Below are 27606 nucleotides of genomic sequence, written 5' to 3'. Positions count from 1 at the left end.
AAAATCATTTAGATATACTAAAAGACAAAATGAACTATTAACACATGCTACCTATTGGGGAGACAGGAGCTAGATGAGAACAAGGAGTGGGAAGGAGGATTTTCACTATGTAATTTTGTGGACTTAATTAATTTTTGAGCCAATATAAAAGTACTACTTACTCAAAAGCTAAAATAAATGTAAAATTCTAAAATATAATTACTAGGCAAGGCCAGGTGTCATTGGGCACACTTGTAATCCGAGCTATTCGGGAGGCTATAGGTAGGAAGATTTGTCTAAGTTCATGGCCAGCCTTGGCAACTTTGCAAGACTCTGTCTCAAAATAAAAAGAGGCAGGGGCACAGTTCAGTGGCAAAGCCCACCTGGGCTCAATCCCCAGTACCAGCAGAGGGAAGGGAGACAATTACTGGTGTGTGTGTGTGTGTGTGTGTGTGTGTATATATATATATATATATATATATATATATATATATGACAACATATCTGACAACATATCTGACAAGGGATTCATGCTTGGAATATGAAAAGAATCCTACACACACCCAGTGGAAGGGAAAAAATTTTAAAAGGGCAGACAATCCATTAATAAAAAATATAAACCAGGTGCAGTGGCACACACTTGTAATCCCTGTGGCTCAAGAGGCTAAGGCAGGAGAATTACGAGTTCAAAGCCAGCCTCAGCAATGGCAAGTGAGACCCTGTCTCTAAATAAAATACAAAAAAAGGGCTGGAGATGTGACTCAGTAGTTAAGTTCCCCTGAGTTCAATCCCCGGTCCCCAAGAAAAGAAAAAGAAAAAAATGTAGGCACCCAGAGCTGGTGGTAGAGCACAAGCTCAATGGTAGAATATTTGCCAGGCATGAGTGAGGGCTGGGTTTGATACCCAGCACCACCCAAAAAAAAAAAAAAAAAGGGGGGGGGGAGGGGGAAGAAAAGGCCATAAATACACAGAAAGATGCTGAACTTTACTAGTTGTCAGGAAAACACAAATTAAACTACTCCCACAAAAATGGTTCGACACAGTATTAGTAAAATTCTGAGGGTACCTGTAACACAGGATAGAAAAACTTATGAATTTACTTTGAGACCTAAGCATCATTTATTTATGCAGCATTATAATCAACTTTCCAAATTTCACTGTAAGATTTATGTACACAATTTGAAAAAGCTCTTGCATTTGTTTCTCCAACTAGATTAAAAAAAACAATACTGACCAGTACAGTGATGCTTACTAATGAACATATTATGCTATAGCTTACTGAATGGAAACACTCTAAAGAAAAAAGTTTACTTAAGTACTTAAGCTTTTAAAATTAAGAAGTCAAAAAAAAGAAAATTAAGAAGTCGAATTATAATTAATTATATCCAATACAAACAAAGAGACTAACAAAAAGATTCTACTAAGTTAGAACAAAGGCAGAAAACTAGCAGCCTACCTGGTATTATTTGGCCAAAACAGAGTACTATTTAAATTCAAATTTCAATTCAAATCAACTGATTTTTTTTTTTTAAGTTCAGTTTTAGGCTAGTTAACCTCCACTACACCTTATGTCTTACAATGGTTTCTAAAGGTATCTGAGGCTTATCCTACTATCTCCACATGGAAGAACTACGTTTAGGTATGATTTCCCCACTCTGCTTCAAGAGAAACAGAGACAGAAAGAGAGACAGGGAAAGGGAAAGGAAAGAGGGTTGATGCAGTGGCACACACTGGTAATCTAGGGAGGCTGAAGCAGGAAGATCACAAGTTCTAGGATAGTCTGGGTAACTTGATGAGACCCAGTCTCAAAACAAAAAATAAAAAGAGCTAGGGATGTAGCTCAGTGGTAGAGCACTTGCATGCCGGAGACCCTGGGTTCAATCCCTATATTACTAAATAAAAGAAAAACACAATGACACACACATTTAGTTCCAATTACTCAGGAGTCTATGGCAGGAGGATCACTTCAAGATTAACCTGGACAGTAAAACAAGACCTCTTAGAAGGAAAAGAAATTATTGAAGGTTTGGGGTATAACTCACTGGCAGAGCATATGCTAAGCAGGTTCAAGGCCCTGGGTTTAATCCCCAGCACCAAAAGAAAAAGAGGATAATATTACCCCTTTGAGAGAATTTTTTTTAATATTTTATTTATTTATTTTTAGGTGTAGATGGATACAACACAATGCCTTTATTTTTTATGTGGTGCTGAGAATCGAATCCGGGTCCCGCTCGTGCTAGATGAGCGCTTTACCACTGAGCCACAATCTCAGCCCCAAGAAATTTTTATGAGCAAATAAAGTAACATGAAAGGGTTAGGGCTGTACCTCAGTGGTAGTGTTTGCCTCACAAGCGTGAGGCACTGGGTTTGATTCTCAGCACCACATAAAAATAAATAAAGATGCTGTGTTCATCTACAACTAAAAAAAGTTTTTTTAAAGTAACAAGAAAAAGCTTTACCTTGAAACTGATGTTATTTTATAAAAAGGAAGTTGTTGAATTAGTCAAATAATTCAACAACTATCCACATAATTCTTTCCACACTATCCATGCTAATTCTTGATTCAAACAACCTATCTTGAAAGTATGCAACATAAAATGAAGAAGGAAAACAGAAAAAGGGGAAATTGAATAGTTTAGAAGTAATTATAGCCAAAAGCATAAAATCATCTAAGAAAAGGTGATCATCACCTCTAAATCAACAATAAGAGGAAGCAGCGAAATGCAGCCATAACTAATCAGAATCTTCTACTGAACAATATTTCAATGAACACTTGTTTAGTTTACTGTTACAGTATGTCTTATGCTATTTAATACTCTGAGTATTAGCTCTTCAGTAAGGTTTAAGGAGTTCAAGGTTCATTGCATATATCGCTTTAATATTTCTCAAACACATAAAGGTAAGACTCAAGACAAAGCAGGAAAAAAAAATTTTTTTTAAGGTGGCTTAAATGTCAGTCTTTACCCAAGTGTTATTTGCTGTTTCTGTGGTGCTGGGGATTGAACCCAAGTCCCTGTACAGGTTAAGCAAGCACTCTACAGATTAACTACATCCCAGAACAAAGCAGAAAATGTAATATAATGAAGGAGAGCTGAAATTCAGTGCTTAAAATGATTATTTCCAATTTTTCAGAGGTACTCAACCCTTATATTTTCTCTATTGAAGATGAAAAACCGATAGGTTATCATTTCAGTGACAATTTTTGTGTAAGTACTTAGAACATGAGATTTACTTTTTAAGCCAGTCCCAGTAATGGAAAAAAAAAAGTTATATAATTTGGATATTGGCGTTCTGTTAGTAAACCACATAGTAATTCATACTTTTTATTCTGCAGTCATTTGTAATATTAGAAGTAGAAATTTAGAAATTTTTACTCTTCCAAATCCTGGACAATAAGGTAGGCTATATACATCACACTTCTTGAAATCTGACTCATAACCAATGTCTAATCCTTCCCACTCAATTCAAGTGTGGGATACGGCATCAGAAGTCACAGTAAATATTTTAGGCTTTGTGGGCCAACAGATAATATTAAAAGATATTATGTAAGTACTTAAATAAGAAAACAAATTTCTAAAATTTTTATCAACAAAATTCAAAATATATTAATCTAGTAAAAATTTTTTTGGGGGGAGCAGGGTACCAAGGATTGAACTCAGGGGCTAGCAACCACTGAGCCACATCCCCAGCCCTGTTTTATTTTATTTAGAAACAGTGTTTCACTGACTTGCTTAGCACCTGGCTTTTGCTGAGGCTAGCTCTAAAATCCCAATCCTCCTGCCTCAACCTCTTGAGCCTCTGGGATTACAGGCATGTTCCACCGCACATGGCATAAAATATCTGTAATAAATCAACTAATAAGAATGAAATTCTTTTTGGAAAATAACATTTTGCTGTTTAACTGAGGAGGATTTATAGGTTTTTGTTGTTGCTTTTGTTTTATTTTTATTTTGACATGGAGGCCTTGCTATGCTGTCTACACTGGTCTGGAACTTATGATCTCAAATGATCCTCCTGGCTCAGCCTCCTAAGTAGCTGGACTGTAGGTCCTCACCTAGCCCTGAGGATGATTTAAATTAACTCACCATAGGTAAAGGGCTTTCTCTGCTTGGCTAATGAAGGTGTCACTCGGAAATTTACCTTGGTCTTAGCCTCATTTTCACTTTTATCTTTAAAAAATTCCGCTGTGATTAAATATTCATTTTAGACTTTACTTATGTTGCTCTCCTGTGAGTTGGGAATATGACTAGCGCTTAGTCTGGTTCTATGTATGCTGCATGCTATATCTTTTAACATAACTATAAATCAAAGTATAAAAACACTATGCTTGGCCAACACCATGAAAATAATTCACTGTGCCTTTAGAGCAAAATATATGAAATCCACTCTCCTCTTTTGTTTGAAATGATAGTATGCAATGGTATTTTTATTAATGTTGTTTAAATAGACTACAGGACTGGGGAACCAGCTCAGTGGTACAACACTTGCCTAGCATGCAGAAGTCCCTGTTGATCCCCAGCACTGAGGGAAAAAAGAAGGGGGCAGGTAGAGAAGAAAAAAATAAATAGTGAGAATAGAAAAATATCTAGGGACGTTAAACTTAATTAGTATCCCCAGAGAAAGAAGATATTAAATCCACGGTGGGGGGGTGGGGAGTATTCTATGAAACTAAACCAAATAAAGCTCATAGAAATGTGAAATGTAAATGATTTTTTAAATCCAACAAAAAAATCTTTTGGAGCGAGGCACACTAGCACATGCCTGTAATCCTAGCTGAGGCTGAGGCAAGAGTGTGGAGAATTCAAGAGGCTGAGGCAGGAGTGTGGAGAGTTCAAAGCTAGCCTCAGCAAAAGCAAGGTACTAAGCAAATCTGCAAGACCCTGTCTCTAAATAAAATACAAAATAGGGCTGGGGATGTGGCTCAGTAGTCTCATGTCCCTGAGTTCAATCCCTGGTACCAAAAAAAGGATTTTTCAGAATGTCGGTTGAGCCAGGCATGGTGAACGATATATGTGAAGAGCATATTAAATAGCTATAGAGCAACATGGGGGTAGGGGGAGTCTAGCAACTTGGGAGGCTAAGGCAGGATCAAGTTCAAGGCCAACCTGGGCTACTTGGTAAGATTCTGTCTCAAAATAAAAAAAAGAAGCCAGGCACAGTGGTATGTGCCTATGATCCCAGCAACTTAGGATGCCAAGGGAAAAGGATCCAAGTTCAAAGCCAGTCACAGCAACCAAGGGGGCTCCTGTCTTGAAATAAAAAATAAAAAGGGCTGAGGATATAGCTCAGTAGTAGAGTGCCCCTGGGTTCAATCCCCAGTACCACAAATAAAAAGCAAGGCATGAAGGATGGGATGGACTGATTAAAAGTTTTTAAAACACTCAAATATGAAAAGTCAGCTCTCTATAAAGTAAAAATCAAGTGTATCAGTTATCTATTGTGTAACAAATTATTTGAAAACAGTGGCTAAATCAAGTGTATCAATTATCCATTATGTAACAAATTATTCCAAAATTCAGTGGCTTATAACAATAATTATTTCTAAAAGTTTCCTTTAAACAGGTATTTGCAGGGCCATGGCTAGCAGCTCTGACTCAGTACCTCTGATAAGGCTGCATCAGACATGAGCCAGGGCTACTCATTCATATGGCTGTTGGTGCTGGGTATTGGCAGAAAACCCCAGTTCTGGCACTTTTAAAGGACTACTATAGTATTCTCACAAATGGCAACTTTTTTGCCCAAGAACAAGGGATCCAAAGAGCAGGGAAATAGCTATATTCTTTTAATGACCAAGCCTGAGAAGTCACTGTTGATTCTGTTATACTCTCTTGGTCACAGAGACCAGCCCTGAGAAACTGTGTGTAGAAATCATAGAAGCAAGTAAATAACCAAGAGACAGGAATATGGGGCCACCTTGGAGGCTGACTACCACACCAAGCTATAAGCTCAGAAAAAAATCTTCAACTTCCATAACCAACAAAAAAAATTATATGAATTCTATAAAGAATGTTTATAAAACAAATAAAAATGTAATTTAAAGAAAAATAAAAACACATGGACAAATAATTGATAGATGAAACATAAATCATACATTATAAGCATTCAAAAAGTATTGCTGGGGCTGGAGATATAATTCAGCAGGAAAGCACTTGCCTAACACGCATGAGCCCTACATTTGATCCCTACCACCATATACACACCCATACTCACAAAGTACTGCTCATTATTACTATACAGTGCATATTATTTATATTACTAGAACACAAGCTTTACATATTTTTCTGAAAATGGTGTATCTGACTGGGCACAGTAGCACACACCTGTAATCCCAGCAGCTCAGGAAGCTGAGACAAGAGAATCTCAAGTTCAAAGCTAGCCTTAGCAATGGCGAGGCACTAAGCAACTGAGTGAGACCCTGTCTCTAAATAATATACAAAACAGAGCTGGGGGTGTGGCTCAGTGGTTGAGTACCTTGAGTTCAATCCCCAGTACCAAAAAAATTTGTATCTGCGTTCATTCATTCTTACTTTTTTCTCACTTCCCCTTGGATCCAAAGACTAGGAATAGAGAGGCAGTTATCTACCTCCTTGATCCCAGTCTCTGAACTTGGCCTCAGCAAAGTACAGTGAGGGAACTTTAAGTCATAAATATGGGGGAGAGGGATGAATCGGATCTACAGTAAGCTATTTATGAAAGCCAAGCTTCAGTTACTAAATACTTTCTTCATTTTTACTCTATTGGGGGTAGGCTCTATATTGAACTGTGATGGGTACCAAAATTAAAGACAATAAATGTATAAATTTGCCACCTCCTACTGTTCTATAATTTAATATTCTTCCTTCTGGCCTGATGAATCTAAATTATCACTTTATTATTGTCCTTTAAGGGAGCAGGTCTCAAACATTTTAGTCTCAGGATCCCTTTTTTACTAATTTCACTGAGCCACATCCCCACGCCTACTTTGTATTTTATTTAGAGACAGGGTCTCACTGAGTTGCATAGTGCCTCACGGTTGCTGAGGCTGGCTTTGAACTCTCCATCCTCCTGTCTCAGCCTCCCGAGCTGCTGGCATTACAGGTATGCACCACTGCACCCAGCATAATTACATTCTTAATTACTGAGAACTCAGAGCTTTTGCTTAGGTGATTATAGCCATCAATATGTACAGCATCAGAACCTAAGGCAGAAATTTTAATATTAATTTATTTTAAAATGAGTTATTACTGGGCATGATGATGCACATCTATAATCCCAGCTACTCAAATGACATGTCCTGAGCATCCCAAAGCTCAAGGCCAGCCCTGGCAACTTAGCAAGGCCCTGTCTCAATATAAAATAATAAGGGCTGGGGGTATAGCTCTGTAGTTGAGGGCTTGCTTACCATGTACAAGGCCTTGGGTTCAACCTCCATTACTACACATAAACAGAATAATAATCATTAGAAGCAGCATCTCTTTACACGTTTATTATGGTTTGGATATGAGGTGTCCCCAAAAGCTCCTGTTAATGCAGGAATATTCAGAGGTTAAATGATTGTATTATGAGAGCTATAACATAATCAGTCCATCCTAGCCTGAATGTACTGACTGGGTGGTAACAGTCAGCAGGTAGGATGTAGCTGGAGTTGGTATATCACTCGGGGCATGCCCTGGAAGAACTCTTCCCTGTGGCCTCTTCCTCCCCTCTCTCTCTCCTGACCCTGCCATGAAGGGAGCAGTTTTCCTCCACTGGGCCCTTCCTCTGTGGTGTGATACCTCACCTTGGTCCCAGAGCAATGTAGCCAGTTGTCTATGGACTGAGACCTCTGAAACTATGAGGCCCAAATAAACTTTTCCTCTTCTAAGTTGTTGTTCTTTTTTAAAATTTGTTCTAATTAGTTATACATGACAGTAGAACACATTTTGACACACTGTATACAAATGGAGCAAACTTCTCCCTCCTCTTCCTATACATGGTGCAAAGTCACATTGATATGCAACCATACATTTATATTGTCCATCTCATTCTACTGTCCTTCCCATCCCCCCACCCTCGCCCCTCCCTCACACCCCACTGCACAACTCAACGTTCCTCTATTCTTCCCTTACCCCCTGGCCCCCAATTATGGAGCAGCATCTACTTCTAAGTTGTTATTCTATGGTACTTCAGTCACAGTGATGAAAAGCTGACTAAATAATGCTCAAGTAACTTTTTTTAATCAAAAATAACTTATTTTCCAAATAAAAAAATTTATGGGGCTGGGAATATAGCTCAGTGGTGGAGTATATGCTAGTGCTAGGCCCTAGGTTCAATCCCCAGAATCATAAAAAGTATTTACACATATAATTGAATAGCACTGTCCTACATTTTCTCAATCTCTGCAATGTGAGTTTTAGTACAGGATATCTAGATACATACTTCTGCATTTCATCCGGGGGCTTTTGTTTATTAGGACAGGTGTCACTACGTAGCCCAGGCTGACCTTAAACTCATATATATGGACTTAAGGGAGCTGCCTGCATCTGCCTTTCAAGTAGCAGGGACTCAGGCTGGAGATATAGCTCAGTTGGTAGAATGCTTGCCTGGCATGCACAAGGCCTTGGGTTCAATACCCACCACTACAAAAAGAAGAAGAAGAAGAAAGCACTATGAAGTAGCAGGAACTATGGGTGTGAACCACCAAACTCAGCTCACTTAATCTGTTTTGACAATTTGTTTTCTTTGAATAACATAAAGAATATAAATTTTGAAGAAAATCTAACCTCATATAGCTATGTCTACATGCTTAAGAAAAGGGAATACATTTCAATAGCCTCTTCAAATAATTATGTAGTCAGATAACTGACTACGTCATCATATTTAAAAAAAAAAAAAAAAGACTTAAAAAGTATGCTTAGCCAGGCACAGTGGTACATGCCTGTAATCCCAGTGGCTCAGGAGGCGGACAGGAGGATTGCAAGTTCAAAGCCAGCCTCAGCAAATTAACAAGGTCCTAAGCAACTTGGCGAAACCCTGTCTCTAAATATTTTAAAAAGGTTTGGGAATGTGGCTCAATGGTTAAGTGCCCTGGATTCAATCCCCAGTACCAAAAAAAAAAAAAAAATTAGAAAGAAAGTACATTACTTAAATGTCAGCTGTAACATGTAACAATTCTCTAATTTTAAAATCTATTTATTGATCTACTTTGCATTTTGAAACTTTCCTATGCATAATTTTTCATCATTACACATAGGTTGTTTAGAAAATACTGATTGAGTAAGTTATATAGACCTTCCAAATACTGACACTGTTCCCACCCCCCCAAAAAACAAAAATACACATTCATTATCATTACCAACCTCATCAGAAAACAATTTAAACATTGAAAAACTGCCAATCAACTCACAGAAGCAAACGTAAATTTTCCAAAATTCTAATTTCCATTTCAAAGCTCAACTTTTATCATTAGCAACATATCAGCTGTTTTCCTGAAAATGACAGGCTCAATTCATTCATTTTTGAGAAAAAAAGCTGCCAAATACTCATGCTGAAAAACCAGTTTGTCATTCAAATAAAAATTACTTTTCATGGAAAAAAAAGAAAGCATATAATTTGCTGGGCATGGTAAAGCATAACTATAATCCCAGCATCTAAGGAGGCTGAGACAGGAGAACAAGTTCAAGGCCAGCCTCAGGAACTGGTGAGGCCCTAAGCAAATTAGCCAGACCCAGTCTCTAAATTAAAAAAATAGGGCTGGGGATGTGGCTCAAGCGGTAGCACGCTTGCCTGGCATGTGTGCGGCCCGGGTTCGATCCTCAGCACCACATACAAACAAAGATGTTGTGTCTGCCGAAAAATAAAATATTAAAATTCTCTCTCTCTCTAAAAAAAAAAAAATTAAAAAAATAAAAGGATTGGGGGTGTGGCTCAGTGATTAAGCACCTGAAGGTTCAATCCCCAGTACTCCTCCCCACCTGCCGCAGTCTGGCTGGGCACAAAATAACCGAGCCACCACAAAGCCTTGTAGATTCAAACAGCAACTCTTTATTCCCACACTCTACCCACACTTCCCGTGAACACACTGCCTTCACCCAGCTACGGGCGCCAATTCTCTCAGAACCCCGAGAACTCAACAGGAACTCCAAAGGAGAGGGCACCTGAGGCAGCAGGATATGCCCTAATCCCAGCAGGATCCGCCCTAATCCTGGAGCCACCCTATTCCCAGCAGGATCCACCCTAAACCTGGAGCCGCCCTATTCCCAGTAGGATCCACCCTAAACCCGGAGCCACCCTAATCCCTGAGCAGGGTCACCTTTCAACCCAAAATGCCATGCGTCATTCCTACTTGGCTATGGCTCTCAGCACCCACCCTCCCAAAATTTTTTTTATTGGTTCCAAGTAATTCAACTTGAAACCAATGTGGCAATAAAGATACAATGAATAGTTTAAAGCAACTATATTAACTTATGCAAAGGTGTTAGCATTTCATCCATTATTGCTATTTCACCATTAACATGTCAGCATAGTAAATAAGGTAAATAATGGACTACTAAAGTTATGAAATCAGTCGTAAACTTGCAGAGCTTAATAGGGACTCAGAGACACCATGATACCTACGTTCTGGGGACCAAACTAAAGATCACTGCTTAGTAGGAAGGGCTGCACTTACACCTATATTCCCAGCTACTCAGGAGGCTGAACCAGATTGATCATTTGCTATTATTACAAGTTAAAGATGGCTAGAGAGGTCTGACCGTTAGCCCCCTTTGACACATCTTTTAATGACTGGTTGCTGATATGATACCATATTACCATCCAAAAATTCAAGGGATTGGGAATGTAGCTCAATTTTCAGCCCTTCCCTACCATGCGTGAGGCCCAGATTGGATCCCTAACACTCCAACTTATTTCAGTAAAATAGGACATCAGAGAAAGCTGGGACTAAAAAGTGCCCAGATAAGTCATACAGAGGTTAGAACTGCTGTGCAGTATATGTATTCCTAGGGTAAGAAATTCCAAGGGTTCAAACAGAAGACTTCCCAGAGTGGCTCACCATGGTGTTTGATTAGCAGAAATACGAAGAACAAGTACTCTTCATAATAAACCCAGAGGTATTTCCTCCCCATTACCATCTCAGGCTTTTTACAATAAACTGAAGAATTCAGAAATAAAATAGTTTTTTATGTTGATTCTTCCACTCCTTCCCACAAACTATAATACTAAGCTTAAACAGATATAAAAAGTTAAAATAAGATAACAGAATTTTAAAAATAACAGAATCATAGAATTTTACAGGTAGAAACTCTGCCTCTTTATACTACTTAAAACCCTGACAAGATGCCTAGTGCCTTTCCCAAAGATCACATAACTTCTTCTTAAGAGCAGAACCAAATGCTACTTACTCAAGTTCCTCAAAGTGTCGGAGGTATAACCTGCTCCAGAATCACATATAGTACTTAATAAAAGTGTAGATAGTATGCATGTCTGTATTCCAGCAACTCAGAAGGCTGAGGCAGAAGGACAGCAAGTTCAAGGCCAGCCTCAGCAACTTAGCAAGTCCCTAAGCAACTTAGTGAGACCCTGTTTCAAAATGAAAAATAAAAGAGTTGGGCATTTGCCTCACTACTTAAGTGGACCCAGGTTCAAACCTTGGTGCCAAAAAAAAAAAAAAAAAAAATTTTTTTTTGATAGTGTATGCCTATAATCCTGGCCATTTGATACTTTGAGAAAGGAAGATCATAAGAATCATTCTGCATCAGAATCACCTAGAGGACTTGTTAGCAAGATCCTGGGTAACTTAGCAAGATCTTGAGTCAAAGTAAAATTCAAAAAGGATAGAGATGTTAGCATGTGTAAGGCTTGTTTTCACCCCACCCCCACCCCACTAAAGAAAAAAAAGAACAGTGATGATGCAAAGTCAATCCAACTGAATCAGAATCACTGAAGAATTTCTCAAATCAGCATTTTAATAAGCTCTCCAGGTGAGTCTTGTTCATCCAAAGTTATTTATTGATTGTACATTCTACAATATTCTTTTAGAAAAAGAGACAAGAACTAACATTTTTATTTTAGCTGTGTTAAGATAAAATATGTCACAGAGTCACCTGGAAAACTACTTTAAAATGAATAGTCAAGAAAAAAATCCTTTCTAAGGCTAGGGATATAGCTTAGGTGGTAGAGTGCTTGCCTTGCATGCACAAGGCCCTGGGTTTGATCCTCACCCCACCCCACCACCAGGCAAAAGAAAGCCTTTCTAAGGACACATTTGATGTAAGAAGTTCTTCGTTCAAGAACAGTGGTTCTCAAATTCAAGCGTGCATCAGAATCACCTACAGGACTTGTTAAAACAGACTGCCAATCAGAAGGTCTGGCATGAGGCCCAAGAATTTGCATTCATAACAGATGCTGCTGCTGCTGATAATGATGATGATGGTCTAGACACCACACTTTGAGAACTATCAACCTAGAGAGACAGTAAAACCGTGAGAATAAGTTTATCAAAAGATTTAGAAAAAAAGATCAGTTAGGAGAGAAAGAGTAGTATACTTGTGATTGTTTGAGAACCACTTAGGAAAGATGGTGATTTGAACTACCAGCTATGGCTCTCCAGAATATAAAAGATGAAATCACATGTTGTTTAATAATACCTTGCATTTTTAAAGCATTTCAGTTATAAAGCAATTTCAGACTCAAAATTCAACTTAGTGAATGTTAAAGAATGACATTATAGAGATAAAGAAACTATAACAGAAAAAGCATAAACTACCTCTAATCAAGTGGCAAAAATATATTCCCTACCTCTAAATTCAGTGTCCTTATTAGCATTGCCTGTTCTCATTTTTCAGGAGCAAAAGGTACATGAGTTACTACCAAAAAGGTATTTTTTATATGCTCTACCTAAAAACAAGGTAGATTCCCACATTCAATTTGTTTTAGATGTTGTTTAGAAAGCAATTACTTAAGATTGACAGTATCAACTTGCTTCCACTTATTTATTCTAGTTCAAAAACAAATGATAGAGAATTGAAGAGGGAATTTACAGATTATTCTTCTCTCTCCTGCATAAATTTCAGAGCCAACTCTATAGCCTCAGTCCCTAAATCACAAACATAATTTGCATGTTGGGTTCCCTCTAAATCTCTCACCTAATCCAGGTTTTCACAAGAACATTGAATCCCATGTGTCTTATCATGCTCATGGGGCCATAAGCAGCTATCCTTGATACATCTTCTCCATCCACTAAAACCTTCTTTTTTTTTTTTTAAATGTTTTTAGTTGTAGATGGACACAATATATTTATTCATTTTTATGTGGTGCTGAGGACTGAACCCACTGCCTCACACGTGCAAGGCAGGCACTCTACCACTGACCTACAGCCCAGCCCTGTTATTCTTATTAACATTCTTCCCTGCATGTCCCAATAGTTCAAAACCATATCTGACAGAACTCATCATTATATCCTCCCTCCACCACACACACCTGCTTTTGTGCCTGTTTTTTGTTTGTTTGGGGTTTTTTGGTTTTCTTTTTTTAAGAGTGCTGAGGATTGAACCCAGGGCCTCACACATGCTAGGCAAGCACTCTACCACTGTACACCTCAAGCACTCTACATCTTCCAGTCTTATGCCTGAATTCTTTATTTACATTAACAGAGCTACCACCCACCAAACAAGAAACCTGAAATTCATCCAATATGTGTCCCCTTCACATCAATCTCAATGCCCACCTCCACTTAGTCAGTTATCAGTAATAAACTAGTTGCCATTTCATTGGTAACTACCATGTACTTAGTCACTATACATTTTTTTTACTTCATTCTCTCAACATCTCTATTAAGTATGTATAGTTTTGTCCCTATTTCACAAATGAGAAAATTGAGGCTAAGAATAATTAATCTATCCACACAGTAAGTAAAAAGTGGCAAAGGAGACATGCAAACTCAGTGTTTCACAAAGTGCCTACCATTCCCCCATACAAAAATGCTTCCTTGTGTAACACCTCATTTTCAGTCCTAAACTACCCATTCAAATGATAATTTCTCACCTAGATTACTTCTGAGATTCCAACTGGTCTCCCTGCTTCCAGCCTCACCTGCCTTCATTTCTCAAGTGCTTCAAGTGATCTTTCTGAATCACAAATCTGATTCTTTTAAACTCTTGATATAAAAGCCTTCAGGAAGGCCCTCTATTAAACAGAACAGAGGATAAATTCCAAACCTTTAAAACAGATCCATAATCAAAATTTAAAAGTTCTGAAATTTTAGCCAGGCATGATAGTGCACACCCCTCCAGCTCAGGAGGCTAAGGCAAGAAGATGGCAAGTTCAAAGCCAGCCTTAGCATCTTAGCTGGGGACGTGGCTCAGTTGTTAAGAATCAGTAGGTTCAATCCTCGATACCAAAATAAAGTTTTGAAATTTTAGCTTTTTCATAAACTTGCAACAAAACCAACCTGAATCTCTGGAGGCTACTGTCTATCTCAACAACATGATATTCAACATGATATTTTAATGCAGAAATGTAAACATGTTGATAATAAAAAGTTAAAACAGATCCCACTAGCATACTACATAAGAGATCTTACTAGAAAAAGGTAAATTCCAAAATACTATATTCTGAAGTCCAAAACACACCTAGACCTAAGAGTACAGAAAAGGGACTGTGGAACCCTCATATATTCCACCCATTAATCCAATCTAACTTCCTCCAATCACACTACACATCCTTTAGTTCTAGAAACATAAAAAGGGGCTCTGTTGCCCTGAATATCCTCCTACCTGGTGATGTAGTCACCCTTCAAGAAGCCATCTCAAGGATTTCCTTTATTGCAAAGTTTGCACTGTGTCACCAACCATGGTACCGAGTACCAGCCTCCACTATTGCACGATATATATTCGTTTTCTATCTAGAGTGTGAATGACATTTTCGTTGGGTATTTTATTCATTCCTAGCAAAATGCCCTAACTACAAGCTCATTAACGTACAATAAATGAAGCAAATGCATGCCCAACACTCCTAACTCCTATGTCCCTTCCAAGTTCATTTCTCCTTCATCCTCAAATCTTAGGATTTTCCCTAATCACGAAGGCCCTTCACAGCTATTACCACTTCCCGAGTTTCTCCTTCCCAATGTCATCTTAAAATTATTTTCTAACATGAGCCTTCTTTTGGCCCCAAGCTTCCAAATGTCTTTCACCTACCTCCATTTAAGCTGTAGTTCTTTCTCCTAACCAAGAACAGGTCCATTTCCCTCCCTGAAGAGCAATCCATCCTCACTGCCGTTATCTCCTACCCACTCTTTCAGCAACCCTTCTCCAGGTACGGGCCTTTCCCCAAAAAACCCTACTCACAACGGGTCTCACAAACCCCTCTTTTCTACCGGTCAGGGTCCACACGCTGCAGAACCTGGCTCGACTAGTATCCGCACCTCAAACCTCCCTCGCAGCCAGAGTCCCTTCCCCCAGTGTCTCGCAACCGGCACCCCTCCCTTCACTCTCCCCATATCTCTGGAGGTCCAGCCGCTCTGGAACTGTCCCAGGGGCCAGGTCTTTAGCGTCTTAGACTCCCCTACCCCACCCCCGCCACAGGACGGGGCCGGTCCGCGCAGCCTCGGTCCCTAGCACCTGGTTCCCAGATCCTCCTGGGCTCTACAAATCCCCTGCGGACCGACGTAGGGCAGGGCCTCCAGCTCACCTTGCTGGATGTCGCCGTTGCTGCCCCCCGGAATGGGCACGCTGAGCTGGCGCTCCGGCTCCGGCAGGCAGCGCAGGCAGAAGGAGTGAAGGCAGGGCAGCAGCTTGGGCTCCGCCTCACGCCGGCTCTGCAAGCTCTGCTGACACACCGCGCAGGTGTCCAGGAGCGAAGCTGGCGGCCCAAGCGGCGGCCCGGACGAGGGACCTGGAGCGGGAGCCGACGCTGGAGCTGGGGCCGGCGTTGATACGGCTCCCCCGGGCACTCCAGGGCCCACTGAGGCCGCCGGGGCAGAGGCGGCAGGGGCCGATCCCGAGGAGGCCGCAGCCACCCCCCCGTCGTCGGGCCCGGCCGCGCCGCCCTCCGCGCCAGCCCTGCTGCCTTCCTCCTCCTCCTCCTCCACCAGCACCGCGGCGAGAGGCGGCTCCGCCTCCTGCGCCGCGGGCCCGGCAGTTACCGGCGCGCTGCCGTTGCCCCCGCCGCCGCTCTCAGCCTCGCCGCCGCCTTTGTTTTCCGCCATGTTTTCCTCTTTGAACCCGCCGGACCGCCCCGCGCCGCCCGCCGCCCGCGTCGCCGCCGCCGCCCCCAGCCCCAGCCGCAGCCGCAGCGAGAGCGGCCGCCGAGAGCGAGCAAGCGAGCGAACCCACGAGAGCGTGCGCGCACGGGGTGCCCCCGCCCTCGCGTCGCGCGGTTAAGGGAGAGAGGACGCGGCGCGCGCACGTACGCACGGACGTCCTCCGGAGGGAGGCGGGAATTCGGTGCGCGGGCGCGGGGCCGTCCTCGACTCCTGTTCGGCCTTCAGGGGCCGGTACGTTGCGTCAGCGCTACGGCCTTTTAGCTCCGAAGGAGCTTTTAAAGCTAGAGGCCGTTGGCACTGGATGGCCTTTGCCTGGAGGTAGTTATGAGCTCAGACGCAGGGGTGGTGCGATGGGGAGAAGGGTGGAAGGGTTGGAGTCTGGGCCGGATTCCTTCCCGAACGAATGTCTCCCAGGCGGCACCATCCCTCGCGACGGGCGCGTCTCCGGGGAAGCTTCCCCTGCGGCTCAGTCGGACGCCGGGTCCTCTTGGCTCCGCTGTGGCCACCTCCTGGGTCTCTGCGGTGCTTTTACGCCTGTTCAGTTGAGAGGTTGTGGCCCAAGGGAGCGGTAAAGCGGGCTTTTTTTTAATATATGGATATATATATATAGTGGTCACCAGAATAGCCTGAAAAGACCCACGAAGGAAGCAACTCCTTAGGCTCTTTATAGCTTCTTAAGGTGCATCTCAAACGTTGCTACGAAGCAGTCAACTGAGGAGCTTTTTAAAGCCGAGATGCCACGGCCACACCCCAGACCTGAATCAGGAAGTGGGAGAGAGAGCTGATGGATGCTGAAAAGTCACTTAAGCAGATTCTGATGTGTGACAGTGTGGGGTGTCACCACTCTACCCAATATTATTATGTCCTGGGAGTCCCTCTTCCAGTCCCAGGATTAGTAGGGTGGCAGCGCCCTAAGAATATAGATAATACAAGCTTTCGGAAAGAGTTGTCTTTTTATTTGGAAAAAGTATTTGGGGGTTTGGGGGCTGGGGTTGTAACGGCTCAGTAATAGAGCGCCTGGAGGCACTGGATCCGACCCTCAGCACCACATAAAATAAATAAATAAATAAAGGTATTGAGTCTGAAGGCAAAGGGAGGAATGAGAGACAGTTAAGCGAGAAATGAAAGCCCAAAACCAAGCAGAGATACACACCAGAGTTTATTTGTGAGACCTGACAAATAAAGGCCATCTCTCTATAGGAGAGAGAGGCAGAACAGGCTTGAGATCTGGGACTTATGGGGCAGGCTCAGGAATCTATGGGTTGGGTTGGTATGAGGGAGAGACCTTGGGTGGGAGAGTGAAACTTTTTCCTTAAAATGGCGGGCTGTCACTTAAGATGGCCATCCAGATGCTAAGCAAGGACCTTATAGTGTCCATCTACAAATTTTTTAAGTATTTAGATGGGTTTATGTATTATAATGGCTGCTTTAGTATTAGGTTCATAAATTCTTAGTTTTTTGACAATATTCCCAAGAAACTTACCTGTATATTGATGTAAGTCTTTAAAATAAACCACATAAATGGTGACCCATGCCTGAAATACTGAGTCTGTAATTCGCAGACTCAGGAGGCTGAGGCAGGAAGATTGAAAGTTGAGAGACCAGCCTTAGCAATTTAGGGGACCTTAAGCAGCTTAAGGAGACCCTGTCTCAAAATAAAAAATAAAACCGAGGGGCTGGAGCTATAGCTCAGTGGCAGAGCACTTGCCTAGCATGTGTGAGGCACTGGGTTCGATACTCAGCACCACATAAAAAAATAAATAAAGGCATGATGTCCATTTACGACTATTAAAAAATAAATAAATAAAATTAAAAAAAAAAAAAAACGGAGGCTGTGGCTCAGTGGTTAAAGGACTCTGGAGTACCAAAAAATAAACCATATGAAACTGTCCGTGGTGGCATGGGTCTGTAATCCTAGCTACTTCGGAAGTAGAAGTAGAAGGATAAGTTAAAGGCCAGCCTGCCCTATGGCTAAAAAAAGAGAAGAACATTTTTTACTCATTCAGAAACAAGTGTTGGGCTGGGGATGTGGCTCAAGCGGTAGCCCGCTCGCCTGGCATGTGTGCGGCCCGGGTTCGATCCTCAGCACCACATACAAACAAAGATGTTGTGTCCCCCGAAAACTAAAAAATAAATAAAAATTTCTCTCCCTCTCCCTCCCTCCCTCCCTCCCTCCCTCTCTCTCTCTCTCTCTAAAAAAAAAAAAAAAAAGTGTTAACCTTGTTTTGTGTCAGACTTAGCTGAGATTACAGCAAGAACAAAACAAAGGAGCTCCCTGACTTAAAAGGAGTTTACAAAGATGGGCAATGAGGGAGTAGTAAATGCTATGAAGGAAAAAATAAAAGTGAAAGGGATAGATGATTGAGGAATGTCTCTGTTGATTCGGTGAAGGACTCTGTCTTGCAGAAAATGTGTTCCAAGTAGGGGACCAGGTAGCAAGTGTAAAGGCCTGAGGCAAACAGTGATTCTTAGCTTGTTAGAGGAACAAGCGAGGAGTCATTGTGGCTGGAATGCCTTGAGCAAGGTTGAGGGTAGAAAGGCGTAAGATAAGAGAATTATTAAGGAGACCAGGCCAGATACAGAAGTGGTCTTGAATTTTTATAACATTTTTATGTCCATTAAAGAATTTTTGGAAAAAAACATTTTCTCTCCTCAGACATGTTCAGTTGACTCTACAGTTTTTCATAAGTTTAAACTAGTTGCAGTGTGATTTCTGACATTTTGTAATACTGACATTTTTAAATTAAATCTAATGGAAAAATAGACACTAAATGAGTTTAATACCCTCATCCATTTTTTTTTTTTCATTAGTAGCTATTGAACCCAAGGCCTCCCACCGACTAGGCAAGCACTCTACCATGGAAAAGAAAGCGAGGAACCAGGAGACAGGGGAGCAAGAAATAAAAGAGACCAGGCAGATGGGGCAGGCTCAGGGATTAGAGCCAGGCGGATCCTAATGCAGGTGGTTAAGGATGGGGTTGGTATGAAGGAGTGGTGAGCCTTTCTCAGAAAGGCCCATGGGTGGGAAAGTGAAACTTTCTCTTAAGATGGCCATCCAGATGCTAAGCATGGACCTTACATTCTCCCCTTTTTGTTGTTATTGGGCTCCTTAAGGGACAGGGGCGTAGATCAATCTTCTATAGCTTCTTTCTCCCTGGAAGGGGTGGCATCTGGACCCTTGTTAGGGACAATGGTGATGGTCAGGAGGTGCTGGGCAATGCTGACTCTGGATGGCCCAATTTTGGTGAGGGGTTAAAAGTCCTGTAATAGAAGCTGGTTCTCAGTTTGGCTAGAGATCCTTTGAATCTGGTCTTGAATAAATCTAATGACACAGGGGGCGAGCATTAGCAAAAGGCCTATGACAAGGAAAGAGGTCAGGAAAGGAAATGCCCACTGGAGAAGGGGGTTACTTAGCTGCTATCCTTCAGTTCCAATGGCAGTGGGAAGCATTGAGGCCTGAAGGAGATCAGAGATAAAAGGGACATTAGTAATTGAGTTCTCTTTGTGGTGAGGAATCCACGCTCCTTCCAAATAGCAGAGTGGGAGAGAAGTATGTGGAAAGAGTATTTAGAGTCAGTGTAGACATTGAGGGAGCCTCCCTTTGCCAAAGTGAAGGCTCTGATGAGGGCAACGAGTTCAGCTTGCTGATTAGATGTATTATTGGGGAGAGGAGCCGCTTCCACAACAGAGGTTAGAGAGACTATAGCTTGCACTGCCCGATGAACTCCCTCCTGAAGGAAGGAGGCACTATCTGTGAACCATGTGTATGTTGCCTTCCCATTACCCCTTTCCAAGGGGGCTTCCTGTATGTGGGAGGGATATGGAAGAAACTTCTCCAAAGTTTCAATGCATGAATGGGGAAGAGGAGAAGAGGTGGAAGAGTCCTGAGGAGCTGGGAGGAGAGTAGCAGGATTTAAAGGTGAGCACATATGGAAAGTAAGACTGGGATCTGCCACCAGGAAAATGTGTAGAGATAAAAGGGGACAGCGGGGGCGGAAGGGGTGGGTAAGGAATGTAAGCCCTTATAAAATGGAGGGGGTTTTTGAGATGAATGTGAATGGGTTCATGGTATAAGGCCCTTCTGGGGAGAAGGAAAGTGTAGCCCCCAACTTTGTGAGAATGTCCCTTCCCATAAGGGGAATAGGGCACTGTGGAATGACCAAAAAGGAGTGGGTGAAAACTGGAGAGCCAAAGGCACAAACAAGGCTAGATATTTGCAAGGGCTGGTAAGGTTTGCCCTCTACCCCAACAATAGAGGTCATAAAATGAGTGGTAGGCCTCCTTGAGGACTGAATATGTAGCCCCAGTGCCTAGGAGGAAGAGACAGGCCTACCTGAAATACAGAGTTACCCTGGATTCCCACAGAGTGATGGTAGTAGTCAGTCAGGTGATGGGGACCTGGGCCTTGTCAGTCCTCTGCAGCCAGTCCTAAAACTAGAAGGGCTGGATGGCCCGGGGCTGCTATGGGTTCAGGGACATTCAGCAGCACAGTGTCCCTTCGATGGCATTTAGGACAAGGGTCCAGAGGCTTGCGAGGCTTAGGACATGTATGAGACCAGTGAACAATCTGACCACATTTAAAACAGGGTCCTAGTGGTCCCGAGGGACCCTTCCATGGGCCAGTGGAACCAGGGATAGATGCTGAAGCCAGATGGATGGCTTGAGCAGATTACCTTCTAGTCTCTCCCGTTAAAGGCAACTCCCAGAACCTCAGCTTGGAGAGTTAGGGGGCCCCCTCTCAGGGCACCTTAGTTTGGCCTTAATATTGGGGAAACTCTGGGAGAAAAAGTAGGTCATTAGTAGTTGTCTCCCATCTGGAGTCTCAGGGTCCAGATCAGTATATTGTAATAAAGCCTTGGTCAGGTGATCTAAAAATGCTGAGCATTTTCATTTTTATCTTGGATGACTTCCTGGAGGCTTCTCATAATTGATAGTCTTATGAGGTACCTTTCTAAGTCCTGCCATGAGGCAAGTAATGAATTGGTTTCTACTAGTTACTCCTCCAGGCTAATAATAATCCCAGTTGGGGTTCCAATCAGGGCCTGCTCCAGTGCCAATCAGATGGGGAGGGGAGATCTGATGTACCTCATCAGCATAATTTCTACCTTGCTCCCAAACTCACCTGTGCTCCTCAGGCAGGAGGGTGTTAGACAAGATCATACGGACATCATGGAAGGTCAAATCATATGATTGGGTCAGATACTGAAATTTTGGTGGGGCTTGAAGTATAGGACCCAAGCGGCTTTTCTATCTGTGAAAGATCTGACAAAGAGAAAGGCACATGAACCCAGATTACACCATCTACCCAGGCCACCTCGCATAGAGGACACAGAGATGTGGGTTGGGCAGCAGCAGCCCATGATCGTGTAGCAGGAGGAGAGAAGGGTGGAGGGGCTGAGGGGACATTTGCTGAGGTGGCCTCATCAGAAAGAGAACTGTGGTATGGTGGAGGCTCATGAACTAGGTTGAAGAAGGAAGAGTCCTGGGTAGGATTTTTTGTCCCTTTGGAAGCAGGCATAGGGGAGGTGAGAGCTAAGAGCACTTGTGCTGGAGAGCAAGAGTTGCAGAAAGAGGGCTTAGAACTAGAGAGGAGAAGGCCTGAATATGATATCCTTTTCATTTTCCCCAATGCTCATAATACTTGAAAAGATCTCTGATAATATTTGGATCTAAAGTGCGATTAAGCAGCCAGTTAGAGTCCGAAGGATATTAAGGGCAGATCTGGTTGCACAAACGGGTAAGTTTTGGGGTTTTTAGGTCTGGGGTGAGAGAGAGAGACTCTAGGTTAGCCAGGAGGCAACCTAGGGGACTACGGGAGAGAATGGATGAGGAGCTGCCCATGGTGAGATATAGGAGGTGAGTTTAGAGGTGGGGCTTCCCCCAGTCTCTAGTATCACCCAGTCCAGAGGACTGGTTACACTCAGGGGTTGTCACCACCACTGGGTAAGCATTGGGGGCAGGGCCCATAGAGGCACTTGGGTGCCCAGCTAGGACTACGTAGGGCAGAAGCCCGTAGAGATTAAACCAAGCCTGAGAGGTCTCACCAGGAGCAATTCCCAATCCCCCCCTGCAGTTTTTCTCAAAACCCAAATAAAAGACCACCTATAGACCCGGTCAATAGTAGGGATCAGCCATAGCTGTGAAAGCTGTGGCTGGGAGTGCTCCCGACGACATGGTAACCCTGGGAGTGCCAGACAATCAATGGTCACTTCCCAGAACCCGTAGTTCATTTAGGTTGACTGGAGATGGGTCTTTCTGAAATGTCCAGTGATGGGTGCAGAGAGAGTGTTCAGCAGAATAGAGAATCCCAGGTTCCACGATGGAATTCAGATCAGGACACCCAGAGACCCTCAAAAAGGGGAGTGGGCACACTGGGGAACCTGATCCTGGGTTTCAGCAGCAATGAAAGGAAAGCGAGGAACTAGGAGACCAGCGAGTGAGAAATGAAAGAGACCAGGCAGAGATAAACATGAGAGTTTATTTGTCAGAGCTGACAAATAAAGGCCATCTCTCTAGAGACAGAGGCAATACAGGCTTGGGTTCTGACTTTTGTGGGGCAGGCTCAGGTATTAGAGCCGGGTGGGTCCTAATGCAGGTGGTTAAGGGTTGGATTTGTATGAGGGAGTGGTGAGCCTTTCTCAGAAAGGCCCTTGGGAGGGAAAACAAAAAGTTATCTTAAGATGGCAGTTTTCACTTAAGATGGCCATCCAGATGCTAAGCAAGGACCTACAACCGCTGATCTACATCTCCAGCCCTTTTTATTTTAATTTAAGACAGGGTCTCGCTAAATTCCCCAGAATGGCCTAAGATTTTCGCTTCTCCTGCCTCAACCTGAGTTGTTGGGATTACAGGTGTGCACCAACTACCAGCTCATATCCCAGTTTTAAGACCCCTGAGTGAAGGGACTGGGGTTACAGCTCAGTAGTAAAGCACTCACCTAGCATTTACAAGGCCCTGGATTCCATCCACAGTACTGAAAAAAAAAAAAAAAGCAGAAGACCACTGAGTAAGATGTGAAACCCTGGATGGATTTTGTAGCAAAGACTCAAAGCAGAACTTGTCATCCTCCAGCCTCAGCTTCCCAAATTGCATGCACCAATGCACCCAGCTCAAAGCAGAATCTTGGAAAAAAACTCAGTGTGGCTGCTTTCTAGAGAAATCACCTATAAAGGGTAAAAGTGGAAGAAGAAAGACCTGTTGTATTTCAAATACAATATTAATTCAGTTAAGGAATAATGGTTGATTAGACCAGGGTAGTATCTATCCAGGTGGTGAAAAATATGGAATATAAATAAATTTACTTCAAAAAATAAGGTTATTGCTATGTGCAGTGGTGCACACCTTTAATCCCAGCCACCAGTAGGCTGAGGCAAGAGGATTGCAAGTTCAGGGCCAGCCTTGGCAATTTAGGCCCTAAGCACCTTAAACGCTGTCTCAATAAATGATAATAATAATAAGGTTAATGGACTTAATTTTTCAGCCAAAAGTTTTTATTAACCTTTTGATACCTGCTACTGTTTCCCTTTATTTGGGTTGGGGATATAGTTGTAGTTCAGCTGGTAGGCACAAGGCCCCAGGTTCAATCTCCAGCACCAAAAAAAAAAAAAAAGTATGAGGGTGTTTTTAAAAATTATATAACTTGAGCCGGGTGCAGTGGCATTTCCCTATAATCCCAGTGTCTCAGAAGCTTAAGGCAGGAGGAGGATCATAAGTTCAAGACCAGACTCAGCAACTTAGTCTCAAAATAAAAACTAAAAAGTATTGGGGATGTAGCTCAGAGGTAAAGTATCCCAGGGTTCAATTCTCAATACTCCCCCCAAAATTACATAACTTTAATAAGGAGGAAACAGCCCCTGAAGTTCACGGGGTGCTTTGAGAAAGCAGTGCCTGGAATTTAACTGTCATGGAATATGAGTCGACACTAAAATATCTTTGATTTTCTCAAGTAAGATTTCTGGGGACCCAGAAATCTTACTTGAGAAAACATGAAATTCACAGAAGAGTCTGAGATGTGATGTAGAAACCTGTCTGATAGAGAAACCAAATATCATAGAGGACCAAAATGCTAACTATGAAACCTAGTTTCCCCACCTACTGGCTTGCGATTTGGGGCAGCTTACTTAACTTGCTTCATTCCTCAGTTGTGAGAGGGTGTTTCCTCAGGATTGTTTGACAAATAGTGTTTATGGAGTATGAGTAATGATACCTAGTGTATGATAAACATCGATATGAAAGTAGACCCAGAGTTCCCTGAAGGAGACAGAACTAGAGTGGGAAACAATCCTTTTCTTATGTGCTATTGAGAGAAAACATTAAGAAGCTAAATCATGCTGTGGGCCTATCTGAGCAGTATGTATAGGGAGAGGCTATGTCCAGCCATTCTCCTTACCTAGCTCATGACCCTCTCAACATGATATTGATAGGGTCTGCTGTGGAGAAAAACCTTCGGACATATCTGATAGCCAGAAACGGAATATTTCCAGTTATTCAAGAAAACAGCACTAGAGGTGAGTAGGTACAGAAGGCAGTAGCCCAGAGGGTGTCATGAGGATTTGCAAAACGATTTGCTGGTCTGTACCTCTGTGTGTGTGTGTGTGTGTGTGTGTGTGAGAGAGAGAGAGAGAGAGAGATCTGTGTGATTTAACCCAGGGTCACTCTACCACTGAGTCACATCCCTAGCCCAACCCTCCTCCCCACTTTTTTTTTTTTTTTTTGAGTCGAAGTCTTGGTAAGCTTCTGAGGCTAGCCTGGAACCTGTGATCCTCCTACCTCAGCCTCCCAAGTTGCTGGGATTATAGCATGCACCATCACCCATCACACCTGACTTGGTCTATACCTCACAAACAAAGCAACTATGGTCAATAGCCAGTGCAGAACAGTGCCCGAGGATCAGCAGAGGGATGCTGAGCTGCAGTTGAGATTTGGGACATTTCTGTAAATATGCCAAACTTGCACTCACCTATGGATAAGGTCAAGGGATAAAAAGGTGACATTTTATCATTTAAACTTCACTTCTCAGCATTTCATGATGCACATTTAACTTGCTCTATTATCTGAGTAACTATAAGAATCACTAAGGCCAAGAAAAGCAGGACAGATAGCAAAGTTCTACAGCTAGTTATTACCTATTGACTTTTCTGTGTTTCAAAGGTCTTTCAGGGACACTTTGGTAATACCAATAATAAACACATTTTAATAGTACTTTACAATTTACAAAGTGTTTTCATACACATTACATATAGTTCTTGAAATCAGTAACAGACATTCCAATTAGATGATACATAGATTTCATTATGTGGAGGTACTATAATATATTAGCCATAGATAATAAGATTATATAATAAGGTGGTTTCCAATTTGTTATTAAAAACAATGATGAGGGCTGGGGATATAGCTCAGTTGGTAGAGTGCTTGCTTTGCATGCATAAGGCCCTGGGAGCTGGGGTTGTGGCTCAGCAGGAGAGCACTCACCTAGCATGTGCAAGGCTCTGGGTTTGATCCTCAGCACCACATAAAAGAAAATAAATAAAATAAAGGTATTGTGTCCAACTACAACTAAAAAAATAAATATAAATGATGATGGGGCTGGGGTTGTAGCTCAGTGGCAGAGTGCTCGCCTAGCATGCGCAAGGCACTGGGTTCAATTCTCAGCACCACATAAATATAAAATAAAGATATTGTGTCCACCTAACACTGAAAAATAAATTTTAAAAGACGAGAATTTTGATGAATGATTTTTGCATATCTATAATTATTTTTTCTGAAGAGTCCTTAAAATAGAAAGAATTGCTGATTCAGAAAGTATGCCCATTGTAGAAGTTTTTAATGTATGATATAAATTCAAAGAAATCCCTATTGGATTATTAGATGAATTGTTTTGATGTATTTTTCTATTATATTTATTTATAATGAAATTAACATGTAACTTTTTTTAAACAGATCTTTTTATTTAAATATCTCTGTCACATTCCACTCTTGCCAGGTTTCCACTCCCATCACTCTAACAAAACTACTCACCATGATTGTGGACTACTTCTATATTTTGATATACAATGGACATATTTTATCCCTAACCTTACTTGTCTTCTCCAGGGAACTTAACATTGTTGGCCAACCTCCCTTCTGGAATTACTTATTTCCTTGGCTTTCATGACACCATTCTCTCCCGATTTTCCTCCAACCCCTTGGACTGATATTTCTAGTTTACAGACTGTGTCAGAGGTCCCCAGGCCCACCTTTAGGCTCAATGATTTGGTAGAGGAACTTACGTAAGTTTGAAAACTGTTATGGTTTATTGAAGTTATCAGACACGGGTTTAAATCAGCAAAGGGAAAAGGCTTGGGGAGCAAAGACCAGAAGAAAACAAATCCGAGTTTCCAGGTGTCCCCTCCTGTTGGAGTTGCATGAACATTAATTCTCCTAGCAATGATGTGTGACAACACATGTGCAGTGTTGCCAAGTGGGGGAGCTCACCCAAGCCCTGATGTCAGAGTCACATGGGCATGTAACGACTGGCAACTACTTAGACTTCATGCTCACAAGCCTCAGGCATACAAAAAAATATACTTATTGGGATATTCCAAGTACATAGAGGTTATTTCCCAGGACGCCTTAAACTAAGCTTTTCTTTGGATTTTTTTTTTTTTTTTAGAGAGAGAGAGAATTTTTTAATATTTATTTTTCAGTTCTCGGTGGACACACGTCTTTGTTTGTATGTGGTGCTGAGGATCGAACCCGGGCCAGGCAAGCGCGCTACCACTTGAGACACATTCCCCAGCCTGGAATGTTCTTAATTTTAGTAATCAGGCCTAATAAGTTAACCCTTTTCTGCACGGGCTTATTAAATGCTGGGTTTTCTCAAATTCTGCCTAGATTTCCTTCTCTTCTCAATAATTTTCCCCTAAGCATCCATTCATGCCACCATCTACACAATGATAACTCTCACATTTTGTTTTGTTCTGTTTTGTTAACTTGCAAGTGGCTTTGTTGTTTTTTTCCCCTTATTTATTTATTGGTAGGTAATGATGGGATTCATTATTACATACTTGTATCTACACCAAATATAACAATGTAATTTGCCCAGTATCATACTCCAGTATTTCCTCTTTCCTTTTCTCTCCTTTTGGTCCTTTCCCTCTGCTGATCTCCCTTTAATTTTCATGAGATCCACCCCCACACCTTTCTTTTCTTTCTTCCTCTCTAGTTTCCACATAAGAGAGAAAACATGTCTCCCTGACCATCTGAGTTTGGCTTATTTAACTTAACCTTCTCAACTTCCAACCCTTTGCCTGCAAATGATATAATTTCATAGTTCTTTATGGCTGAATAAAACCCTATTGTACACACATACCACATTTTCTTTATCCATTCATCCACCGATGGACACCTAGGCTGGTTCCACAGTT

At 42.0% G+C, this 27606-nt stretch overlaps 1 protein-coding gene across 2 annotated transcripts in view; it reads right to left on the bottom strand.

Moving 5' to 3' along the window:
• The window catches only part of Trim33 (tripartite motif containing 33), a 122405-nt gene extending 106245 nt beyond the window's left edge, over positions 1–16160 (bottom strand). For both annotated transcript variants that reach the window (XM_046458202.1, XM_046458203.1), the window contains exon 1: positions 15628–16160. In XM_046458202.1, the coding sequence (XP_046314158.1) occupies positions 15628–16144 (517 nt within the window). In that variant the 5' untranslated portion in view covers positions 16145–16160. The remainder of the gene's footprint in view (positions 1–15627) is intronic.
• Positions 16161–27606: the final 11446 nt, after the last annotated feature.

Source organism: Marmota monax, unplaced genomic scaffold, assembly GCF_021218885.2.
Source record: "Marmota monax isolate L192 unplaced genomic scaffold, Marmota_monax_Labrador192_F-V1.1 WCK01_AAM20220418_F8-fsc00087, whole genome shotgun sequence".
Lineage (NCBI taxonomy): Eukaryota > Metazoa > Chordata > Mammalia > Rodentia > Sciuridae > Marmota > Marmota monax.
Note: the sequence above shows the minus strand (reverse complement) of the source record. Positions and strands in the feature narration are given on the sequence as shown.